General features: G+C 33.6%; 1 protein-coding gene across 4 annotated transcripts in view; it reads right to left on the bottom strand.

The window, feature by feature from the left end:
* Nucleotides 1-350: 350 nt before the first annotated feature.
* The window catches only part of LOC145665386 (uncharacterized), a 261,178-nt gene continuing 239,044 nt past the window's right edge, over nucleotides 351-22,484 (bottom strand). For all 4 annotated transcript variants that reach the window (XM_081732694.1, XM_081732688.1, XM_081732696.1 and 1 more), the window contains exon 15: nucleotides 351-517. In XM_081732694.1, coding sequence (XP_081588820.1) covers nucleotides 429-517 — 89 coding nt within the window. In that variant the 3' untranslated portion in view covers nucleotides 351-428. The remainder of the gene's footprint in view (nucleotides 518-22,484) is intronic.

The raw sequence follows: 22,484 nt of genomic DNA on the forward strand, positions 1-22,484 counted from the left end.
TGTATTTCTTTAGTACTGTACCTTGACATTAACAGACAATTTTAACAATCACTTCAGTGAACCCTAAATTTTTTAACAACCGATTCGGGCAAATCAGTGTGAGGCGACTGAATAACACTACTGACTACAATCATCCTCAGCAGGCATATGTTTCGTTGACCATGCCTTTTGTAGACTACATATTTCCCTTATCCTTATGAATCAACATACTGAGCTTATAATGTTTCAAGGTTAAGTGTAATATATAGAAAATCATCGCAAACGAATTGAACTACAAAATTTAATGTGTTATACAAACCACAAGGCGTCAGATACAAAAGGGTTTAATTAAGTACATTATTTAACTGCAGACTACATTTTATTATTTAAACAGTCAGATACAAATTCAATTATAATGATCACTTTTAAAATATACATAGATATAATAGTTACAAAAATGTTTTCATTCTGCGTGACCAAATAACAGAATTGTCCAAAGCACGTTGACGGTGTCTGAAGCCTTCAGTGAGTGCCCACGCTGAAAATAGAAACATTTCATATGATTTATATATGGACATAAACATGTTTAGCAGAATAAATAAAATATATAAAGGGAATATTTCATATGACCAAGCCATTTGCTATCATAAGTCATATTTTTATATACAGGGTGTTCGGAAAGTCTCTATACAGCAGTGCAAGTTCGATTAAATCCTTTCGAAAACAAAGAAAGAAATACATAATGCAAGATCTGACGTAACAACCACTTCAAGGTCACCTGGCGACTAAATTACTGAAAGAAACTCCATGCAAGGCATTAACAAACCAGTGTTGCAAATCTTCGCGTAAAGCATTTCTGTTTGTAGCTTTGAATATGTCACAAATCAGATGAAAAAGAGACTTTTCAAACACCTTGTATATAATTTGATATAAAGTTATGTTCACAATTATCTTGAAAATATCTCCGAAAGAGCAATGTCATTAATGAAATACACTAACACATCAAAAAATAAAAGGTCAATTGGAACTGGTAGATAACTTCTACAACATTGAATTCCACATGCCACGTGCCTTTTTTGTAGAGTACACTGCGAGACATTAAAATTAAAATTGTAATAGCAGGATGGTAACCACTCCATTGATCCGCGATTTGAAAAATGTCTAGAGTTTAGTGCAGGGGCGTCATTTCAGACTTCGCTTGAGGGGGGCAAGAGCACCACCTACATAAGACTTTTCCGTATTGTACTAGTATATTAGTAGACAATCGATTGAAATATATGTATTCCTCAAACCCTTGGGGGGGGCACTTGCCCCCTCCTGCCCCCCCCCCCTAAATGACGCCCCTGGTTTAGTGATATACTTAAAGGAGAGCAACATCTGTGAATGCTACTCCGTTCGTAAGAGTAACCCAAGGAAGAATAGAAAGCCTCAGTTTTGTAATTGAAGGTGTTTCTTCAACATTGGCGTGTTCTACGATTAAAAAATATCTTGTTGGTGAATGTAGCATTATTCATACAGGGTTGTGACTTTAATCACAGAGGGGACTTTGACAAATCCAGATTGCTGATTATGCTTCTGTATGTTGGATGAAATATAATCGCATTATGCAATTATGGTATCACTGGCTTAAAAAGGGTCTCAAAATCGACTTAAATAGTCTGAACTGTTCCGTCACATCACAATTCAGTGAACAGACATCTTGTGCGCATGGCTAATTCACAGTGGAAGATCTAGAAGGGAAAAACTGAACGGGGGTAGCCAGAACTCAGAATATGATAAATATATAATGAGTTTATAAACTTTCCAAAATATATAAATAAGAACTTAAATTATTTTCGTCATCCAAAAAACTGGGGGGCATAGACCCCCGGCCCCGGGCTAGAACCGCCAACGCTAATTCAGATTGTACAGTCATTACGAATACATACAGGAATTCAGAAGGATTGCACAGCAACCAACAAATGTGTGCATTTATAGTTTGACAATGTATGGAGCATTTGTTTAGCGCTTCTATTGTTGTGTATTGCTCTGATAGATCATCACAAGTGTCTGCAGCATAAATGATACCGACAACGTCGCGCATGATGGACTGAGTGATATGACTCCCTTATCTTCGATTAATCGTGGTTTTATCTGCAGCAACATCATAGTCGCACCAGTATCTATCCGGTAGTGCTCGGACAGACATACATTGTAGGTCGTTACATTAGTTCAGCATCAGCATTGTGGCACGAGATGTCATTATATTCCGTTCCTGCTGGTGTCTGGCACGCATTAACTGCACGGTACGTTGATCAGTCACCGTTATATTATTAACAAAATTGGTACCTGTATCCCACATAGTTCTTGGTTGAGATCTTTTCCAACAAGATAATGCAGGACTACATGTAATATGCACAGGCTGACATTTTCTGCATATGGACTCATTCACTGTTTCCTTGGCTGGCTCATTCAGTTGGGTCTCACGTATTGAACATATTTAATGCATGTTCTTAAAACAACTGACATACTAGAGACTTCCTCCGGTTACAGCAGATTAACTTTGCAAACCTCGCTTGTTCTATGCAACATTCATCTATGTATTATCTGCTAGGGTATCAAGGCCGAGGAGCTGTTCAACGTTCCTCTGATCTGTTAAGTTACATGCGGACAAGAGTTGAACGTATTTTGTTTCGAAAATATGTCATGAAAATTGTGTTGGGAAGTGTATTTCTATTTGAAGAGCTTTGTTTCGTTTCGCCGGTAAAACTACTGATCGGCAAGTATAATCATTTCATAATTTTACCAAATACACTCTCGGCTCGCGAAGGCTGAAACACACTACTCTCAAAATAGGACTCGAGTTCTCAAACTTCAATAAGGCCCAAATATAGCTTAGACTCACACTACGCTGTCTTCGATGGCAGTGTCACTTGTTCAGTCTCGTAACCCTTTATCTCATTGAACTGTCGCTGGCTAGACTCAATCAAACTTGCACTCATACTTGTGCTGGGGCCGGTTCGCCATCAACTATAGCAGTCGTTCTTCTATGTGCTTGCGCTCAATTGTTGACCCCTAAGAGCAGTGTTCGTAGTTTCCCTAATCTAGGGAAATATCATAGGTAAATTTAGCAAAATGGGAAAAAGGAGATTTTTTGATAAAACGTTAAAAACCCAGGGAAATTCTTGCGCTGACTGACTGACCAATGGAAATACTTATTATTTTTGTTTTTCAGGAATAAACCAATACAATAGAAATAGTTTGTGTGTGTGAGTTTGTCTGTCTGTCTGTTTGCACACATTGTTGGCTGAGTGCATTTGTTTTTTTTGTATTTTTTTTGTAGGAAAAAGTGAAGGAAAAGTAAAAACAATAGAAAAAAAATAAAAAATAAATTAATGGCACTTCCTTTACTATAGCTACATTAATCTTATCACATAACTTCTGTCATAGGAATTGGACACTCAACGAACTAGGGAAAATTTGATAAGAAAAGGGAAAATTTTGTGTCCATTGTGGGCAATTTTCTTAAGGAAACTTATGACCACCGTCTGAGAGTTGCGTTTACGAGTTAGGACTAACTTAGCTCGTTTACTCCTTAGCATTGTAATTTTAATGACTAATAGTGTATTTATTACAGGATTCATGAAACATATAGCATCATTTGTGCAGATGAAATCCAAATTGAAGGCGAAAAATTAGAATCTCTAGTTTTTTAACAAATATGGTTTTATTTGAATTAACTTGAAAACAAATATTGCAAAATTAGTCATAATTAATTTTTTAAATAATTAAAAATATCCGAAAACTCCAGCTTATTTTCTTATCGAATAACTATTAATGGTTACAAATTTACTGTAACTAAAAGTACATAATTACAGTGTACAAACTAATGAAAACTTGCGTGTTCAAAATTATCGTTGACATACCATAAACCAACTAACTGCAGATAGACTGAAGGCAAAAGTAAGGAATTTACTATCAAATTATGCATTTTGGTATGTCATTGCGTTAGTCGATAAGAATTGTAAGAATTGTAAAATATATTTTTTGAGTTGTTTAGGCTGTAGCTGACATGTATAGTCCAAAATTGTGATAGCAAGTTTATCACTTCAAGGGTTATCTAGTTAAGGCCTAGTACAAATGTTTCCCTAAGGTCAATAATTTTCTTCTAAACAAATAACTATGAGAAGTTTTTCACATTTTTGTTCGTTTGAATAGTGTTTGCAATTATAATGTTTATGTATGTTAATAGCAGTGTTTCTTATATAGGTACTTTATGTCCCTTAGTAACTGGTAAAAATATACAACCAAACTGATTTTCAAATTATTATAGAGCAATTTGTACTTATATTCATTTATATCCAATCTATTTAGGTAATCCGTAAAGCTTTAATATACAGCACATAAAAATTGAAATATTTTAAATAATCCAGTGCAAGTTTAGGGTAGCTTTAAAAAAAGGAAGGGGTTAAGAGGAACACAAACAATAGTTCTAAGCTGAACTATTACAATTATTAGGCCTATAGTGTGCTACTTAAAATCATTCATGTAGCATATACTATAAATAATTTACCAACTCAAGTACAATCAAGTATAATAGGTTTGCTGACATGCCTTATACAAAAGTGCATTACATTCAGAATATTTTTCCAACTCGTTATATGTATTAAGAAAGCTAGTGAACAAAAAATACTTTTAATCAGTATTTATTTCGCATAATTCCAGTTTATTGAAAGTTTCTTTTGGACGATACTTAGAGGTAAAAAGAAGCTACTCATGATAGGGACGTTTCAAAGAAAATTGTGTATGCATAGGTCAACAGAACTCGTGCCAGCAAGCAAGTCACGATATGCAACTTTACCCTGGCCAATTGCCAGAAACGTCTCTACCGAACGAACAAGTGTACTTCACAGTTGCCAAATTCATATCTTTCACATCATATCGGAAGATTTGAGCGAAGCATCTGTTGTAAGTTCTCTTCAATTTGTTTGTGTAACGTAAATATCAGTAGATTGAATGACAAAAGTCTCGGGAGAGTAATTCTCAGCAGAATCTCCACCAACTGAAGGTACTGGTATCTTACATACGTTTATAAGTCACTTTCCGTAATTGTATTAAATTCTCTGAGATCCTTGTTTTCACTTATTCCATTTATCCGTATGGATAATCGACCTTCTACGATCGTTGCCAAAACTAATCGACTAGCCCTACCCGATTCATTAGATTCACATATTGAATTCAATTATCTCGACCAAAATTAAATGCTGCTTGACGATTAGCTTTTCTCGTGTCATTAAAATTGAAGTCACTTTCAAAGACATCGAAGAGGGAAGCTATTGCAAAGATACGTCATCTTTGTAGCAGAACAATTAATTATTTTAGTGCCAGTAGTAAGGCGGATACTTCGTATCATTTAGTCTCTCGCCAGGGGCCATGCTCTCTGAAGACAGGGATCAGAGATCAGGAGTATTAGCCCACCACCTTAATTTTGGAAGGGGTACACTGGCTCACCTCCTAAATTTTCGGAAGGGCAGTATTGGGCCACACACTTAAATTTTAGAATTGCCAAAAACAAAAATTTAGTAGAGATGAATAAGACCAGGGTATGATGCCTTAAAAATTTTGGAGGTCGTTTTCTGGAATGGCCAAAAAATTGCCAAAACGTGAATTTGGATTTTTTATCTGAATTTATCTTCGAAGATAGTTGTAGTGATATATGGTTCTATACATAGGTACTTTGGTTCATTTTCTTTAATAGTATATGGGTATTATATTGCATCCTCTAAAATTTCCATAGAACTGTATTGACTCGCACTTTAATTTTGCAATTGCTTACAATAAAAATTCATAGACGTTATGTACGAGTGGGGCACATGCTTCTATAATTGAGGTCCAACTCATTTTCTTGATTGGATATAAAATTATCAAAATCTACCTTCTAAGATGAAGTATTATTATCATATATGGTCCTAATCTCTTCCCCATTCCTTGAATAGAAAATGGGTACTGAAGTGTATCCCTCTCAAATTTCGGTAGGGATGTTTTAATACACCCTTAAATTTGGAAATTACCAAAAATAAAAAAAAATGGTAGACATTGTGCACGACTAGGGTACATACTTTTCTAAATTTGGTTAGTCCGTCTCATACTCTTCAACGGGTATAAAATTGTCGAAAATGATATTTTGAAGGTGAGTGTTATAATTCACACATTGATTTGGGAATTGAGTCATATCTTATAGTATACTTACAGCTTGAATGTTAGGTCCCTGGGTATATTTGAACGGTAGAACTAGAGGTACATACTTTTGTAAATTTGGGTGATCCATCTCATTCTCTTATTTTTTTTTAAGTAGTAATTTGGAAGGGATCTTACGATTCATCCTTTAATTTTGGAACTGCATCATAGTGTGGCGGCATGGATCGTCACGGAAATTGTTACGAAATGTTGTGTCAATATATATCGGGTGTTCTAAAAATGGCGCTCACGGATCCAGAGCATTATTCTAAAAGTCAAAATAAAGCAAAAAACTATATATATTTGTATACCTTTCGAGTTCTCGTCTGGAGACACACATTGCATTATGTGGCAACGTTGCAAATAAAGAATCATAGATTAGATTGACCAATATATCAAGTGGGTCTAGGAATATTCGGTGTAGAAAATTTCGGTGTAGGAAGATTCGGTGTAAGAAATCGCGGTGTACGGAAAACTCGGTTTCGGAAAGTTAGGTATAAGGTGGATCCGATGTAATAGATATTGCATATTACCACTTACGATAACTTACGAAACTTCATATTGTGTAAACGAAAACACAAAAAAAATTTTATTACCTATTTCAAGAAAAGCAAATTTATTTTTCTGCTTTGAGTCCGATATCTCTTAAGTGTCTTTTGTGTTTATTACTACAATTACTGTAGTTTTCATCACACAATGAATCTGACACTTTTTGTCAGAAACAAAACAATTGCAACTATAAGTTCAGAGAATAGTTATAGAAACAACTGAAAACACCTTCCATATAGTACATCATAAAACATATATATATATATATATATATATATGTAAAATGCAAAAATATATTGATCAAGTCTTAGCGGGCTGGGCAACATAAAGCAGGATGGCTTCTCCTCCAATCAGACATTTCAGTTTGCCTTAAGGTAAACAAGTACTGCAACCCTATTGGCTCCTTATTCACTTCTCCTTCAATCAGACGTAGATACTTTAGTTGAGGCATTTATTTTTACATATATGAGTAACATATGATAAATAATGTCGTTTTCGAAGAATATAGATTTAAATATTTATTTGTAAATTAGACATAAAATTGTTAGAACATTTTCGAAAAATCTGCAATCTTCAGCTTTATTCTTCCAGTAACTTACATTTATTTTTGGAAGTAGACAACTCTAGGAGACACCCTCTAAAACTGCAAAGAAACTTAAGTTTTAAACTAAATGTTGATTGGTAGCGACGGTCGCTTTGCTAAATCACACGGACGATCATCGATAAATAAATTTCTCGTCATGTATGGGTCATGAAATGTTAAAATTCGTCAAAATCTTGAATTCAAATTGTTTAACGATCACATTTTTTGAATTCCTTATAGTAGACAGTAAAAGTACGTACTACACAGAACTTAAAACTAATACGCTCCTTTATCCTCAAACTTGAGTTTCTAATAGATATTACAATCTACTACAACGAATGTTTCTTTACACCTAGCATTCACCACACTGAATTTTCCGTGCACCGAATTTTCTTACATCAAGTTTTCCTACACCGAATTTTCCTGCTCCCCTATCAAATAGTTTTTTCGATTCTTTCCAGATAGCAGCTAAAGTCGATATTGATTGGTACTAATTAACTCTATGGGCTTTGGAATCCGGAAGTTCAATTTCACAAAAGCTCTCCACTGATGTCTAACCTTAGCCGATTGGATCCAGTTCCTACTTCGTATTCCTATTTCTGCGAGATGATCTTCTGCATATTGTCCTCCCATCTGCGTCTAGGTCTTCCTAATGGTCGTTTTCCGATTGATTTTCCAGTCAAGACTTTGAAAGCGTTTCTACTTTCTTCCATCCTAGCTACATGACCTGTCCACCTAAGCCTCCTAGACTTGACCCTAACAATGTTTGGTAAACCGTATAAATTATATAGTTCCTCGTTATGAAGTTTCCGGCATTCCCCATTCCCGTTCCTTTTGGGTCCGAATATTCGTCTCAGGGTCTTGTTCTCAAATACTTTCATTCAATGTTCTTCCCTTAGAGTAAGCGACCATGTTTCGCAACCATACAGAACAACAGGCATGATTATCGTTTTATATATTTTGAGCTTCAAATTTCTCGACAGAATTCGTGACGATATGAGATTTTGAATTGAATAGTAACATAAATTCCTTGCTTTTAGTCGACATTTAATTTATTCGTGAATATGATTTTCGTCTGTTGATATTGATTCTAGACATTTGAAAGTATCTACTTTATCAAAAGTATTAGGGTCAAGTTGGGTAATGACGTTCACTTAAGGAGCATTCCGTCTTATGAATAAACTACGTTTATTTAGTACCTGACTTTTTTATAAAATAAAATATGACACATGAAATGAGAAAATAACAAAGTTTCAAAATACAAGAACCACAGGAAGTTAGCCAAATATTAGAAAAATGAAAACAATATTTTGAGCGGTATTACCCGAAGGGATAGGATAATAATAGTGAATTATATTAACTTTAGCCTACAGACGAAAAAATATTTTCACTGCTTACCCATAGACCAGTATAAAGGAACAAGAACACTATTTATTTTTTTGCAGTAATCGCAAATATACGTTTCTGCGAAATCTCCATCACTACATAAGGTATGGACTGGCTGAAACCAGTGTGTGCACCAAAACCATAATTTATCATCTGGTACAGATTTTTCACAGACCAAGCAAATTTCGTTTTGCAAAATTTCCTTTGAAGATCTCATATCTAAATGTAAGGAATCGTCTGTATTATCTAACACATCCATTTCTTCTGCATCTTCGGAGCTGCTATCAAAATTGGTACTAATCTTCCTTGCTACTTTAGGTTTCTTCAAGCCCGTGTTAGCTGAACTCAGAAAAATGTTACGTTTGTTCTTTCGGCGGATTCTTCAAACTTCTTCTTTGACGTAGCTGTTAAAATCTTTGATTTTTGCCTTCGAGTTTTCATTTTTTGCTGGGAAGGGCCTTGTATGGGAGGAATTTCTGTGAGAAGTGAAGATTGTAATTGTTGATTGAAGGATTCTTCTTCTGTGCTTACTCTCGGTGAGGTCTCGGTAGTCCTTGTTTGGTGTTCATGTGTAGACCTTTTCTTACTGCCTTCATCTAGTACAAAGTTTCCCTGATCTTGCACCCAGGGTTTCGAGGCTGAAACTTGTCTGAAGCTAAAAAATCTTCATCGAAGAAATTGTGTGGATTTAGTGACCAGATTCTTGTTGTATGAAAATCCATTTTAGCTTTTTCTGTAGTCGCTTCTCGTCTGTATGGTTTGTTGAACAGTTCAGGAAGGCCATACGATGTGATTTTTTCATAAAAGTTTCGCACTCTTTATTAAAAACTGCTTTCAATGGAGAGAAGAACGTGACATCCAAGGCTGAAGCTTGTGTGGGAGTAACGATATGATATGAATTTCCTTTTCTTTACAGAAGAGATACGACTGTAGGCTTGTATCGTTAGAGTGGTTATCGATTATCAACAAAATAGGATTTTCCACCGAGGCACTTGTGATGGCAGCAAAACTTTCCAACCAGATACAGAACAACTTAACGTGAGCGCGATTATCCACCTCCGACATTTTGGACTTAAAATGCTGTACTACTTTCCGATTGTAACAGAATTTCATTGTTGCTACACGAAAAAACAGGAAGAATCCTACAAATTTGTTCATCAAAATTTAAAAACTGTTCAACGAAAGTACCGCTGCAACTTACCTCGCGCAAGAAGTAACAATTCTTATAAGAAAATCTTGATAAAACTGTCTCCTGCTGCCTCTTCTTAACTTAAAATGCTGTCACTATCGTTTACTATCATGTTGTTTCCAGAGTTCACCACTCGGTTTCAGAACTGTTTTAGTCAGCCTATAGAGAGTGGTTTGTCAGATATAAGAGTGAGTGCCATTTCCGCCCAAGAGCCAATATCCGATTTCCCTACATTTGATATTTTAACGCATCTATAATGTGATCCGGACGAACTTCCATGTATTTAGTTTTCTCTGCATTTACTTCTAAACCCATGTCCCGGCAAGCGTTTAATAAGACTTCTTATTTTCTTTGTATTGTTTCCCTATCATCCCCTATTAAATTTACATTATCAGCATATGCCATAACCTGGTGAACACCGTTCAATTCTAGGCCCTAGTTGCTATCTTTGATTTTTCTTATAGATATTCCAGGACAAAGTTGAATATTAATGGCGACAACGCATCTCCTCATTCTCGACGTGAATTAATCTAATTAGCTTTTTTGGTATTCCAAATCCTGTAAGAATGTTGTGCAATGTTTCTCTCCTAACCCAGTCGTAAGCCTTTCTAAAATCAATAAATAGTTTATGTACCGGTGTGTTGTATTCCCACTTTTTTCTTTTCAAGTATTTGACGAATGGTAAATATTTGGTGGATAGTTGATTTATTTCGTCTAAATCCGCACTGATAATCCCCAATAATTTCATCTGCGCATGGGACCAATCTTGCTAATAGAATGTTTGAAAGGATTTTATAGGATGTTGACAGAAGAGAAATGCCTCGATAATCATTAGTCACTTTTGTCGCCTTTCTTGTGAATTGGAACAATGATTGATTCTTTCCACTTTTGGGCAATTTTTCCTTGTTTCATATAAGAAGGATGAGTTTGTGTATCTTGTTTCACAATTTTTCGCCTCCATCTAAAATTAACTAAGCCGGAATTTCGTCTACACCTGAAGATTTGTGTTTCTTTAATTTCTTTATAGTGATTTCTACTTCTGTTCGGTTGGGTTATGGAATATACAGTAAACATTCGAAATCAGCGTAATCACAAATGGCATCTTCATCGTATATTAGTAGTTCTGAAATTCAACATAAGTACAACATCGTGAGTAGAACAATGTCTCTCATGTTTATCTAATGCATCTTGTGAGTAAAAGTATAACAAGCATCTATCACATAAGTAACTTCGAGCTCCCCATTTAGTTATTTGACTACTAACTAATCTACTTAAGTCTTTAATCCAACAATAGTATATTTTAGTTTTTTCTTTTACATATGATAGATTCACATGGATGTCTTTTTTGTTTTGAGTATGACATAAAACGTACATCATATATTTTTCGTTGTATGTATAAACGTTAAACGACATATTGAGTCGTCTTTCAATTTTAGGGATGTCACTTAGGATAATCAATACCTTTTAATTTTCCTTCCAAGTCTTTAACAACAGTCTTGTACTTTGATGGTCGTTGTGGATTCTTTTCAACAGGACGCAATGCAGAGGCAATTGAATATAAGAAATATTTTTCCTCTTTGTTCTTTACATTAATAACAGCCTGTTTCCTTTTAATTTCGTACATTAATAACAGCCTGTTTCCTTTTAATTCATTTGGTAGTTCTATGTATGATGATCCTCTATACGGTGCATATTTATTAAGAGCGACTTCTATTTAGTTTATATTCATAAGAGCCCACCCAGAACCTCTGACTTGGAACTCATACATTCTTGTTCTTAATATTTCTTAGCATCAGTTATGAACTCTTTTAGATTGGTTGAATGGAATATCTCTTTGTTATTAGTGTTGAAGTAAAAGTTTTGAATTTCTTTACCTTTCTTATATTGACACTCTATCAAGAGATTTGCCTTTAACGAGCTATGTTTTTGTAAGCTGATGTTTAGTCTATTTATTAAAGCCTTAGATGTTGAAGTGATATATTGTTCTAGAGGATCATGTTCTTTATAAACTCTTTTGAATCTCCATGTCTCTAATCTTGATTTAAATTCTAAGTCTTGGAGCTTTACATCAATTGGTAGTGATTCGGGTTTCACTCGGTTTTTCAATTACTTCTTCAAATGGGAATAGTGTTAAAGCTTTCTTTCTATCTAGTCTTTTAGGTTTCAGTTCTCTAAAGATGTCTTTCTCATATGGGAATACCTTCTGTCTTTTTAGGTTTTCTTTGAATGTTTTAAGATCATCTTTCTCTAGTAAGTAAATAAGTTCGGTTTTCCGCAGTTGAGAGTAACTTCTGATACCCTTTTCTCTGCAGAGCTGCTTCAACTCAGGCACGTAGCCAGGATTTCGAAATAGGGGGGGGGGGGTCCGTGACGAAATACTGTGGTTATCACACCAGGGGCTCGATCATTCTAAATTATTTTAGTGGCAACATATTTTCGTTCGTTTAGCCAGGATTTCGTAATCGGAAGGGGGGGATGACATTAAATACTATGGTTACACACCAGGGGATCGAGCAATCTAAACTATTTTACTGACAACATACCCATATTGGTCTTTTAGGACAATTCTTGAGTAAAAGAAAATAAAAAAGTATTGAAAAAGATATAGGCTTCCGAGGTCATTCCAACTCGGTTCTAATTGTCTTCTTTCTTCTTCTTTTTCTTATCTTCGTTTAATGCCATCAAGGATAGCAACGAGATACTCTTTCGGGAGTAAAGACATCCTATAAAATGGATTAGAGGTGCCGCGAAATTCAAAATGGCTCATGTTATTGATGATTCTGGGCATTTCTTAAGTTCTACCTGAGAGTCTATGTTATCTATGCAGATAGATGGAATTCGGAATGCTTCATTACAATAATACCAATTTTCAACTCCTCCACCCCCCGGTTTCCTCCACACAAAGCTCATCATAAGAAAGAGTAACCAAACACTTGCTGTAGCTTTATATTTTTGACTCTGATTCATCTTTTTCTCGTTTTTTTTTTGTTTCATCCTTCCTTAATATGTTTCATTTCTGGATCCGAAGGGGGGGTCCGGACCCCCCGGACCCACCCCTTGGCTACGTGCCTGTTCAACTGAATGACAGTGCGTCTATTATAACTCATCTTATTTCTTAGAACAGTAAATTTTTATCAAATTTCATTTTTGTGGTGGCTTATGGATCCCCCCTTGTCATCCGTCCACGACTGCTTATTCAGTATATGCTATGTCGTCTGTCCGCGACTGCTTATTCACTATATTTGCAGCTAACCCCTATATCTAGAAGCCTTCCCTCTATCCGCAACCTGAGGACGCGCCATGCTGTGATGACAGGAACCCACATTACCTAGATGATATTATCATAAAAGTGTTTCATGCTGTTAATCAGTTGATGACCGACACACTGTTAATCAGTTGAAGTAGGTCTAACAATGTTTGATGAGCGACATACTGTTATTCAGTTGAACTAGCTCTGAGAATACTTAATCTATTTTTTAGGTTTTGATTCAAAAAGGAGTATATGTTTTGTAAATCAATTACTAAATTTCTTTAAGCCTTCAAACTGCTTAAATATTCTCATCTTCTTCAAATTATTCTGTACTCGCTCAGTGTCTTCATTGTATCTATCTGGTAATATAGTTTTAAATGTATTATCTAAATATACTAATACCTTTGAACTATTCCTCATTTGGATAAGATTCCAAGCTGTATTTTCATAGAACTTAGACTTATCTAGATCTGCAGGTTTAACGAGATGCAGCTATTTGTGTTTGGATTTTTCAGTTAGGTAATAGGTTGACATGTTTTAGCTGGATACACCTCTTATTAAGATTTTTTTTTTACAATTTCATTTTTTCATTTTCTTCTAGTTCTTCGTCTGTCTTCGTTTCTTTCTTCTTCGTCTATTTGTATTTATATTCTGATTCTCTACTGACTCATTTTCACTTTCAGTCTCATCTTCTCTTTCCATTTCTGTAATGTTACACATTGCCATAAAAGCTTTAACTGTATCATAAAACTCTGTATCATCACAGAGTATATCACTATGTTCGATGATTTCGTGATAAATTGTAAGACTTCTTCTACATAGTGGACAGTTAAGATTTAATCACAACCACTTTTTCAAACATCTCTTGCAAAAGATATGATTGCATATAATTTTAACTTTGTAAGTATTATTCCGAAAACAAATAGAACAATTGATGTCATCAGCTAGCTCTATCTCATCGTAAACTCCATTGATAAGTTTAAACTTAAAATCAGAAGAGAGTTTTTGATATCTTACAATCTCACACCAAAAGACTTGATCCCAAAATTCTAGAATGAAATCTTCAAATAACACTTGATCACGTGATATGATAAACCAAAAAAAGTTGTCTTTAAAATCTCTAATGAACTGTTCACTCAACTTACGTTTAGCTGCCAAGATGTTCCAACAATAACTGCCTTTAAATTTATCACAAAATTCTCTGCTGAAACCTTCTGACAATTTCTAAAAAAAACATCAATTGTGCCCAAAGATCATCATTGAACTTATATTCAAATTCTCTTATAAAGTCTTCTGATAATTTTTGTTCATTTGCAATGTAATACCAATATACGTTGTCCTTAAATTCTCTTATAAAGTCTTCCGATAATTTTTGTTCACTTGCAATGTAATACCAATATACGTTGTCCTTAAATTCTCTTATAAAGTCTTCTGATAATTTTTGTTCACTTGCAATGTAATATCAATATACGTTGTCCTTAAATTCTCTTATAAAGTCTTCTGATAATTTTTGTTCACTTGCAATGTAATACCAATATACGTTGTCCTTAAATTCTCTTATAAAGTCTTCTGATAATTTTTGTTCACTTGCAATGTAATACCAATATACGTTGTCCTTAAATTCTCTTATAAAGTCTTCTGATAATTTTTGTCTAGATGAAACTTCCATCCAATCAATTCTATTTTCAAATTCTCTCATGAAGTCGTCTGATAATTTTTGATTACATGAGATTTCCTTCCAATTCACCTTATCTTTGAATTCTATTATAAAGTCTTCTGATAACTTTGGTATTTGCTTACATTATCTCAATTCACCTTCTTAACATGTAAAAGTCTAGTGATATCTTGTCTCAAATCTTAGTCTCCGTACATTTAATCAACTCACGCAATGGAACTTTTTCAAACAGCTTATTTACCATAGATTTGTAACTTTTGTTTTCTTTACTGAGTTGTAGTTATTTATATTCTAAGCATATTATTTTTTATATCAGGTCATCTTTTGTTAAACTTTTCAATTGTGATGTAGTTTTCCTAGTTTTCGAAAAACCTTGTATACTTTTAAAAAATATTTTATTTTTTATAGAGCTCTATGAAATGAACTTACTCATATTTATATACAGGAAATCGTAATCGAATATGTCACTTGCTAAAGAAGTATTTTCTCTTCCACCTGTATTCAATCGTGTGTGTTATTACTTAGATGATGATCTTTAATGAATGTGGAGTATGATACAGATGATATTTGTTCTAACTCAGATGAATATGAGAATTTAGATGATGATGAAAGAGTTAATCCTGATTTGATTAATTTTTAAGTTGCTATTGGTATGTTAGATCATTTATTTAAAAAGGTTGTTAAGGAAGATAACGAACACCTTATACACAATATTGTTAAGAAGTATATTATGAACTTTTCATTTGAAACATTAAATACACTAACAGATAAGCAATGGTCTTATATGCGTTTTAGTGAAAATGTTACAGAAGATTTCATACGTAAATGTAAGGATAAGATCCATGGGAATACTTAATATATAATGACTTATCTGAAGATTTCATAAGAGAGTTTGCAGATAGAGTTAACTGGGTGACTATAACATGCAATGTCTTATCAGAAGATTTTATAAGAGTGTTTGTTGATAAGGTAGATTGGGAGATTATATTAACCAGAAAATTAACTGAAGGTTTTATAGGAAAGTTTGCTGATAAGATTGATTTGGAGTTAGCTCATGTTCATGTTTATCAGAAGATTTTGTTACAGAGTTTGCTGATAGAGTATGTTGGATAGGGATTTCAACGAGACAACGTTTATCAAAAGCTTTTGTTTAGAATGTAAAGACAAGATACCTAACGAGCTTCTATTTATATATAGGCACTATTTCGATTAGAGGAGCAGATCTGCTCTACTTTATTTCTTGGTTCACGATGTACCTGATGATTCGAAACCTCTAGAACCTCTTTCGCTTTCGTTATCAAATTCTGTAACTACTTCAATTGGTAATGATTCATGTTTTATTAAAACTAACTGTACAATTGTCTGAAATCTTTGAAGAATAGTTTCACCATAAGGAAGGAAGTTAAAATATTTAAGCATTGCGTTAACTCGAAATTGTTCACAAATGGGTATAGGTATTGTCGACGTTTTTTTCTTAATTATTACCATAACTTCTCCGTGATATCCACTATCTATAACACCTGCACATACATCTATATCTTCTTTTAAACTTAAACTTCATCTAGAAAATATTTTACCAAAGTATCCTTTTGGTATGCCCAAGTTTTAAGTAGGTGAGTATGTCCAGATTTTATTCTTACAGTTCCTGAAGAATAGAGATCATAAGCAGCAGAATCTTTTACCATGACTCTAGATAAAACACTATATTCATTTAGATAAACAACTTTGAGAAATATAATGTGATATTTATTTTATGAGATAATTCATAAAAGATTTCATTTTTATTTTTCAACTAAACACATAATAACCAATCATACAAATAATCAATTTCTTTATGCTATACAACTATAACTTTTACTTGCTATACCGCTATTGCTTTTACTATTAAAATAACTACTTCCCAACTAAGGTACTCTTTATTTACGGACACGGGTACATGCACACAAACTTCAAAAGTACTTTACTAATTTTTATCCCCATGCTACTAAATAATATTCTTCACAGTACTTCTAACTAGCCCACTTGCATACTCCAACTTCATTCTTGCTCCCACGAACTCTTTGACTCATGCCAAAACCGGCCATCCTCATGCTACTCACAGACTATTGACAGTAGTGTCACACTCTCTTCACAGACTATTTGCTATACCACATTCTCCACAGATTACTCACTATTTAACTCTTCCACATTCTTCACAGATTATTCACTATTACACTCTTCTACATTCTTCGCAGACTATTCACTATTACACTCTTCTACATTCTTCACAGATTATTCACTATTACACTCTTCCCCCGTTCTTTTTTTTTTTTTTTTTTTTTTTTTTTTTTTTTTTTTTTTTTTTACAATGACAATCTATTAGGTGGTCTCCTGATCCTTCCGGATCTTCTTGGTAGCTGCCAATCTTGCTGCTCTGCTGATGTTCTGCCATCTCCTGGATATCTTGTTGGTAACTGCCTATCTGGGTCTCGTACTGGTGTTCTGCCATCTTCTGGGTGTTGTCTTGGTAGGTGCTGATCTTGCTCTCTGACTGATGTTCTGTCACTTTCTGAATTTATGTTTGGACTTCTAGGCAGTTGTACGTGTTGTATATCTTCCACTGCTGCGTTTGTGAGCGGGTTTTTCCGGCAAAGAAACCATGTATCCTCCTGACATTTTCTTGGCATGTTATCTTCTTGGTCTCCCTTTGCTTGCGGAAAAATTATTTGATGTCGATGGCACTTCCGTATTTTTCCTTGTATTCTTACCAAAAACACGACTGGGCTTATCTGCCTGACCAGTTCGGCTTTGATAAACTTAGGGAAACGATCGCTATAGTTCTTCACCCAGACCACTTCATTCTTTTCTTGTTGCTCCACTTCTTTCCTGTCTTTCTTGCCGCGTTCAAACACTCCCTTCTGTACAATATTAAACATTGTGCGTGGTTGGAAATTTAACATCAATTCCGCTGGTGGTTTCCCTGTTGCCTTACTGGGTGTGAATCGAAGCATGTATAATATTTCTTTCAGCTTATGCTCTCCTAATCTACGGTTCCATGCATATTTATTGTCTATAAACTGTTTTCTTAAAAGCTGCTTTACTGTCTGCACGGCTTTTTCAGCGATTCCATTGCTTTCTGGGTTGTATGGTGGGGTGTGACACTACTGTCAATAGTCTGTGAGTAGCATGAGGATGGCCGGCTTTGGCATGAGTCAAAGTGTTCGTGGGAGCAAGAATGAAGTTGGAGTATACAAGTGGGCTAGTTAGGAGTACTGTGAAGAATATTATTTAGTAGCATGGGGATAAAAATTAGTAAAGTACTTTTGAAGTTTGTGTGCATGTACCCGTGTCCGTAAATAAAGAGTACCTTAGTTGGGAAGTAGTTATTTTAATAGTAAAAGCAATAGCGGTATAGCAAGTAAAAGTTATATTTGTATAGCACTTTAACTAGGTCTTCTTCTCATAGCGGTGTCCAAAAGTCATTACCTTTACCTTTCCGAATATCTAGTTCTTGTTGCATTAGGTTAAACAGCTTAACACTGTTAGGATCTCTAAACTTTTCGTAAATAATCTCTAGGTTTGGATATTTCTCGTACGCTTCATTAAGAGGTTTGTATAAACTCTTCTTCTGACATCTGATAGCATAATAAGGGAAAGGATCATTTAGTTTGTTCTTCTTGTATATGATTAAAGAATTACCTTTTAAACTGTCATTAGTATATGGTGCAGCTACTTCTTTTAAAGCACTGTTTTGAATCCTTACGTTTTCCACTGATTGTTCGATTTCTTCTACTCTTCATTCTAATTTTTCGATGTTCTCTTGACATTGCTTAAAGTCTTGAGTGAAATAATCTTCAATAATTTTATAACACTTATCGTAAAAATCAATTGAAATCCAAAAAGATACTTAATAATAATTCCTTTCTTACATATGTTAATGATATTTTAGTGTTTGTTATGTCTTCTTCTTTTACTATGTATATAGAGAGGTCCCTATCATCAGAGGAATCGCTTTTTCTATTATAATATTCTATAAGCTCGTTTGATTCTTTATTTTTCAACCAGTTATCAAACTCTTTACCAGCACTCTGACACAACTTAGTAGCGTTGAAGTATCCAGTACTCTTATCTATGATCAACTTGAAATCACCAAACAAACCATACCAATAATTATCTTTAATCTGTTCGTAACATATATAATTTAAACTGTGAGAGTTATTCATAGTACTCATATTTTTCATGAAGAAAATTGTTTTATTTTATTTTTATGCAAGTGACGATTTGAAACCTCTTTCGCTTTCGTTATCAATTGGTAACATCGTAACACCTATCATAGAAGTCTTTAGATATCCATAAAGCGATAGAGGGAAATATCTTTTTCTACGCGTCAGTTCCAGATATCAAATTGTTTATTTCATATCTGGAATTAGCTACTTTTACTAAATATGTTGATTTTTTGAAGTGAGCGGAATTCCGGTCATTGGATATTTTACCATAGTATTCTATTAACTTCTGTGATTGTTTGTTCTCTTACCACGATCTTGACACAACTTAGTAGCATTAAAATATCCTGATCACCTTAGCTTCACTATTAGGCAGCCATTAGAGCCTTGGGCGATGCTAGAAACCTTATATGAGTAATAGTCATAAAAAGACAGAACATACTAAACTTAAACTACAGCATTATCTATATCTATCCAACTATTATGGGAACTATATATATCCAACTATATCATCAAACCGCAACCATTTGACATATACTTTATTACCTTTCTTACGCAATACTTTTCCAACAAGTTAGATGTATATCCTTTCTCAAAACAACCCTTTAGATTTACTTATACTAACGTAATCATTAATTTTATATTTAGGTTTAACACGCTTATATTCTTTTTCATACAATTTCTTTAATATTATTTGCTCATGCTTTTTATTAACTTCTACAGGCTTTATACCAATTGTTTTATGTACCTTGTTATTATACTCGCTAACTAATATCTCTATCCATTTATAATTTCCCTGCGTGGTAAACTTCTTCCACGTGTTTTGTTTAAGAGTTCTGTTGAAGCGTTCTACAATAGAAGCGTTCTTACCACTATAAGTTGAGTAATGATTGATATTATATTCCTTCATCAACTCTCTAAAGTCTTTGTTATAAAATTCCTTACTTTGATCAGTTTTTAAGTTACTAGGTTTTCTAGTTTTTAATGCTGATTCAAACTCTTCTGTAACATTTTTACCGCTCTTATCTTTAATAGGAACAGCAAACGCATATTTCGAGAACACATCAATAATCGTTAACAAATACTTATAGCCTTTGTTTAATTTGGAAACACCTTTTAATACTCCACTCTCCATTTCTAGAAGATCAGCTTGCCAAAGATCATCTATACTTTTCTTAATAACACCTAGTCTAGGATAGTTTTTTGCAGGTTTGTGAATTTCTTCTATAATGTCTTCTTTAATTCTAATCAATCTTTCTTTTAAACGAATTGAGATTTAGTAACACCACATACAGTACAAACGCCTTCTTAATGTATCTTCCATTCTTTGTCCGCTCTATTCTCATGGTGCCTTCCTTGTACCTGTTGATTTGTTACACTTAATACATCATATTTATTATATATAAAAACATTTAAGTTCCCTTTCTATGTACATAATAACAAATAGCAACTGTCCTTCGAAAGCTATCCGCTTCAAACGTAATTACATCACCCTTTTTAATGTCTAAAGGAAAAGTTTTAACTAGAGTATCGTTCTAAAATATATATAGATAGTATTTATTCAAACTTAATTCCATATGCATTATTCTCCCATTATAAAGAAACTTATAACAATTAGGTAGATTAAATATTCTAAAGATCAGACCTTTAACATTTTTAGTTCTCAATCGACATAATATATGTGCTTGATGTTTAGAAATCTTCTTTTATAACAAATCTTACTCTGACTTAAGCTGACCTAATGTTACAGCACAATAATCTGAAAATGCATCACGTAAAAGACCTATTCGTCTATTTCCGACGAGTATATAGCTATCACCTAACCTCATAGTAAATTTAGTTGCTAACTCTGAACTTATATCTAATTCATCTTTCTTTAAGTATATGTCTTTAAACTTCTTTCTATTACTTTCTAATTGACTGTTTATTGATTCAAGTTGTTCTAAAGTTACTACATCTTGTTGATCAATCGCATTAGCTACATTAACAAGTGTTTTGTTTTTAAAATTAACCCATGTCGTATTATTTGATGTAAAAACTTTAAAGAGATTACTAAGATTTCTAAGCCCTGCTTTCTTACTTAAATTCTTTAATAGTTCTATTTGCTCTTCACTAATGTTAATATCTAAAGTCTTACTTTTAGTATTACCAAAGATACCCATATAAAATTTCGTATTATTTAACAGCAAGAAAAACATTGATACGAGCTCCACCAAATCAAATTACAATTCTCATCTCGAATTGAAATTTTGATACTGTTAAATTTATTACGGTCTATTGGGAAAAATATCTTTTTAGAGGCATATATAATTGGTTCTCTAAAACTCTGCATTTGTTCTAAATATTGCTATTAAATCTGTTTTATTGTGTGTTATGTCATTGTCTTAAAATCATACTTTCTGCTTAATCACAGTGAATTTTTATAGTATCAAATTGAAAAAACTTTGGTAGCTTATCTCCGACATATACCGTTTTGCCAGTTAATTTCTTCTCACTAAAACCTAATACAGTATTAATACTATTTAAGGTTGTCATAACTTTCGCTTAATATTTTAACTCTATTTCTCTGTCTTCAGTAAATTTAACATCATCTAATGAGGTATTGAATTGGATTCGAATTGTAATATATTCTTCTAATTCTTTAAAAATATATTGACCAGGCAGAACTGCAATTTGCTTTTCAAAGGCTCCCTCTCTAGTAACTGTTAATTTATTATCTTTTCTGTAATATTAGAAGTTATTTATGTTGTGTAAAATCCGGCAAGAGCTATTTCTAAGTTGTTTTCAGATGGATAATGCAGAGACATGCTTAGTACAGATGAGTAACCATTTAAGTTAAATACTTTCATTTATTATATTGGATACTTGGGATATTAAAGTAAGGTTAACAGAACAACGAAGAGAAATAGGAATGGTGTATTACTTCCTGATGATATAAGATGTTTAATAGTGGGGCCTAGTGGGTGCGGAAAAACGACGTTAATGATTGATAATTTCTTGTTAGCACCTGACTGGTTAAAATATGCAAATGTTTATATCTATTCTAAAAGTCTGAATCAACCTAAATACCACAACTAATACAACTTTTTCGATATATAGAACGTGATATTAAAGATACAGTAGCAGTAGTAAGAGGAAACAACGAAGAGATTATTCCACTAGATGAACGTAAAAAAGATTCTGTGGTAGTGTTTGATGATTTCATTTTAGAAGAACAAAACCATGTAAGAGAATATTTTATTCGAGGTCGTCATAAAGGTATAAACTGTTTCTATCTCGGACAAACCTATTCTAAAATTCGCAAACAATTAATCAGAGATAACTTAAACTTTCGTTGTATCTTTAGACAGAACAATATGAATATAAAACACATATATGATGAATTTGTTGGATCTGATATGTCTTTCGAAAAATTACAATCTTTATGCAATAAGTGTTGGGAAGAAGAGCATGGT

This window comes from Thermobia domestica, chromosome 1 (assembly GCF_964235325.1).
Source record: "Thermobia domestica chromosome 1, izTheDome1.hap1.1, whole genome shotgun sequence".
Lineage (NCBI taxonomy): Eukaryota > Metazoa > Arthropoda > Insecta > Zygentoma > Lepismatidae > Thermobia > Thermobia domestica.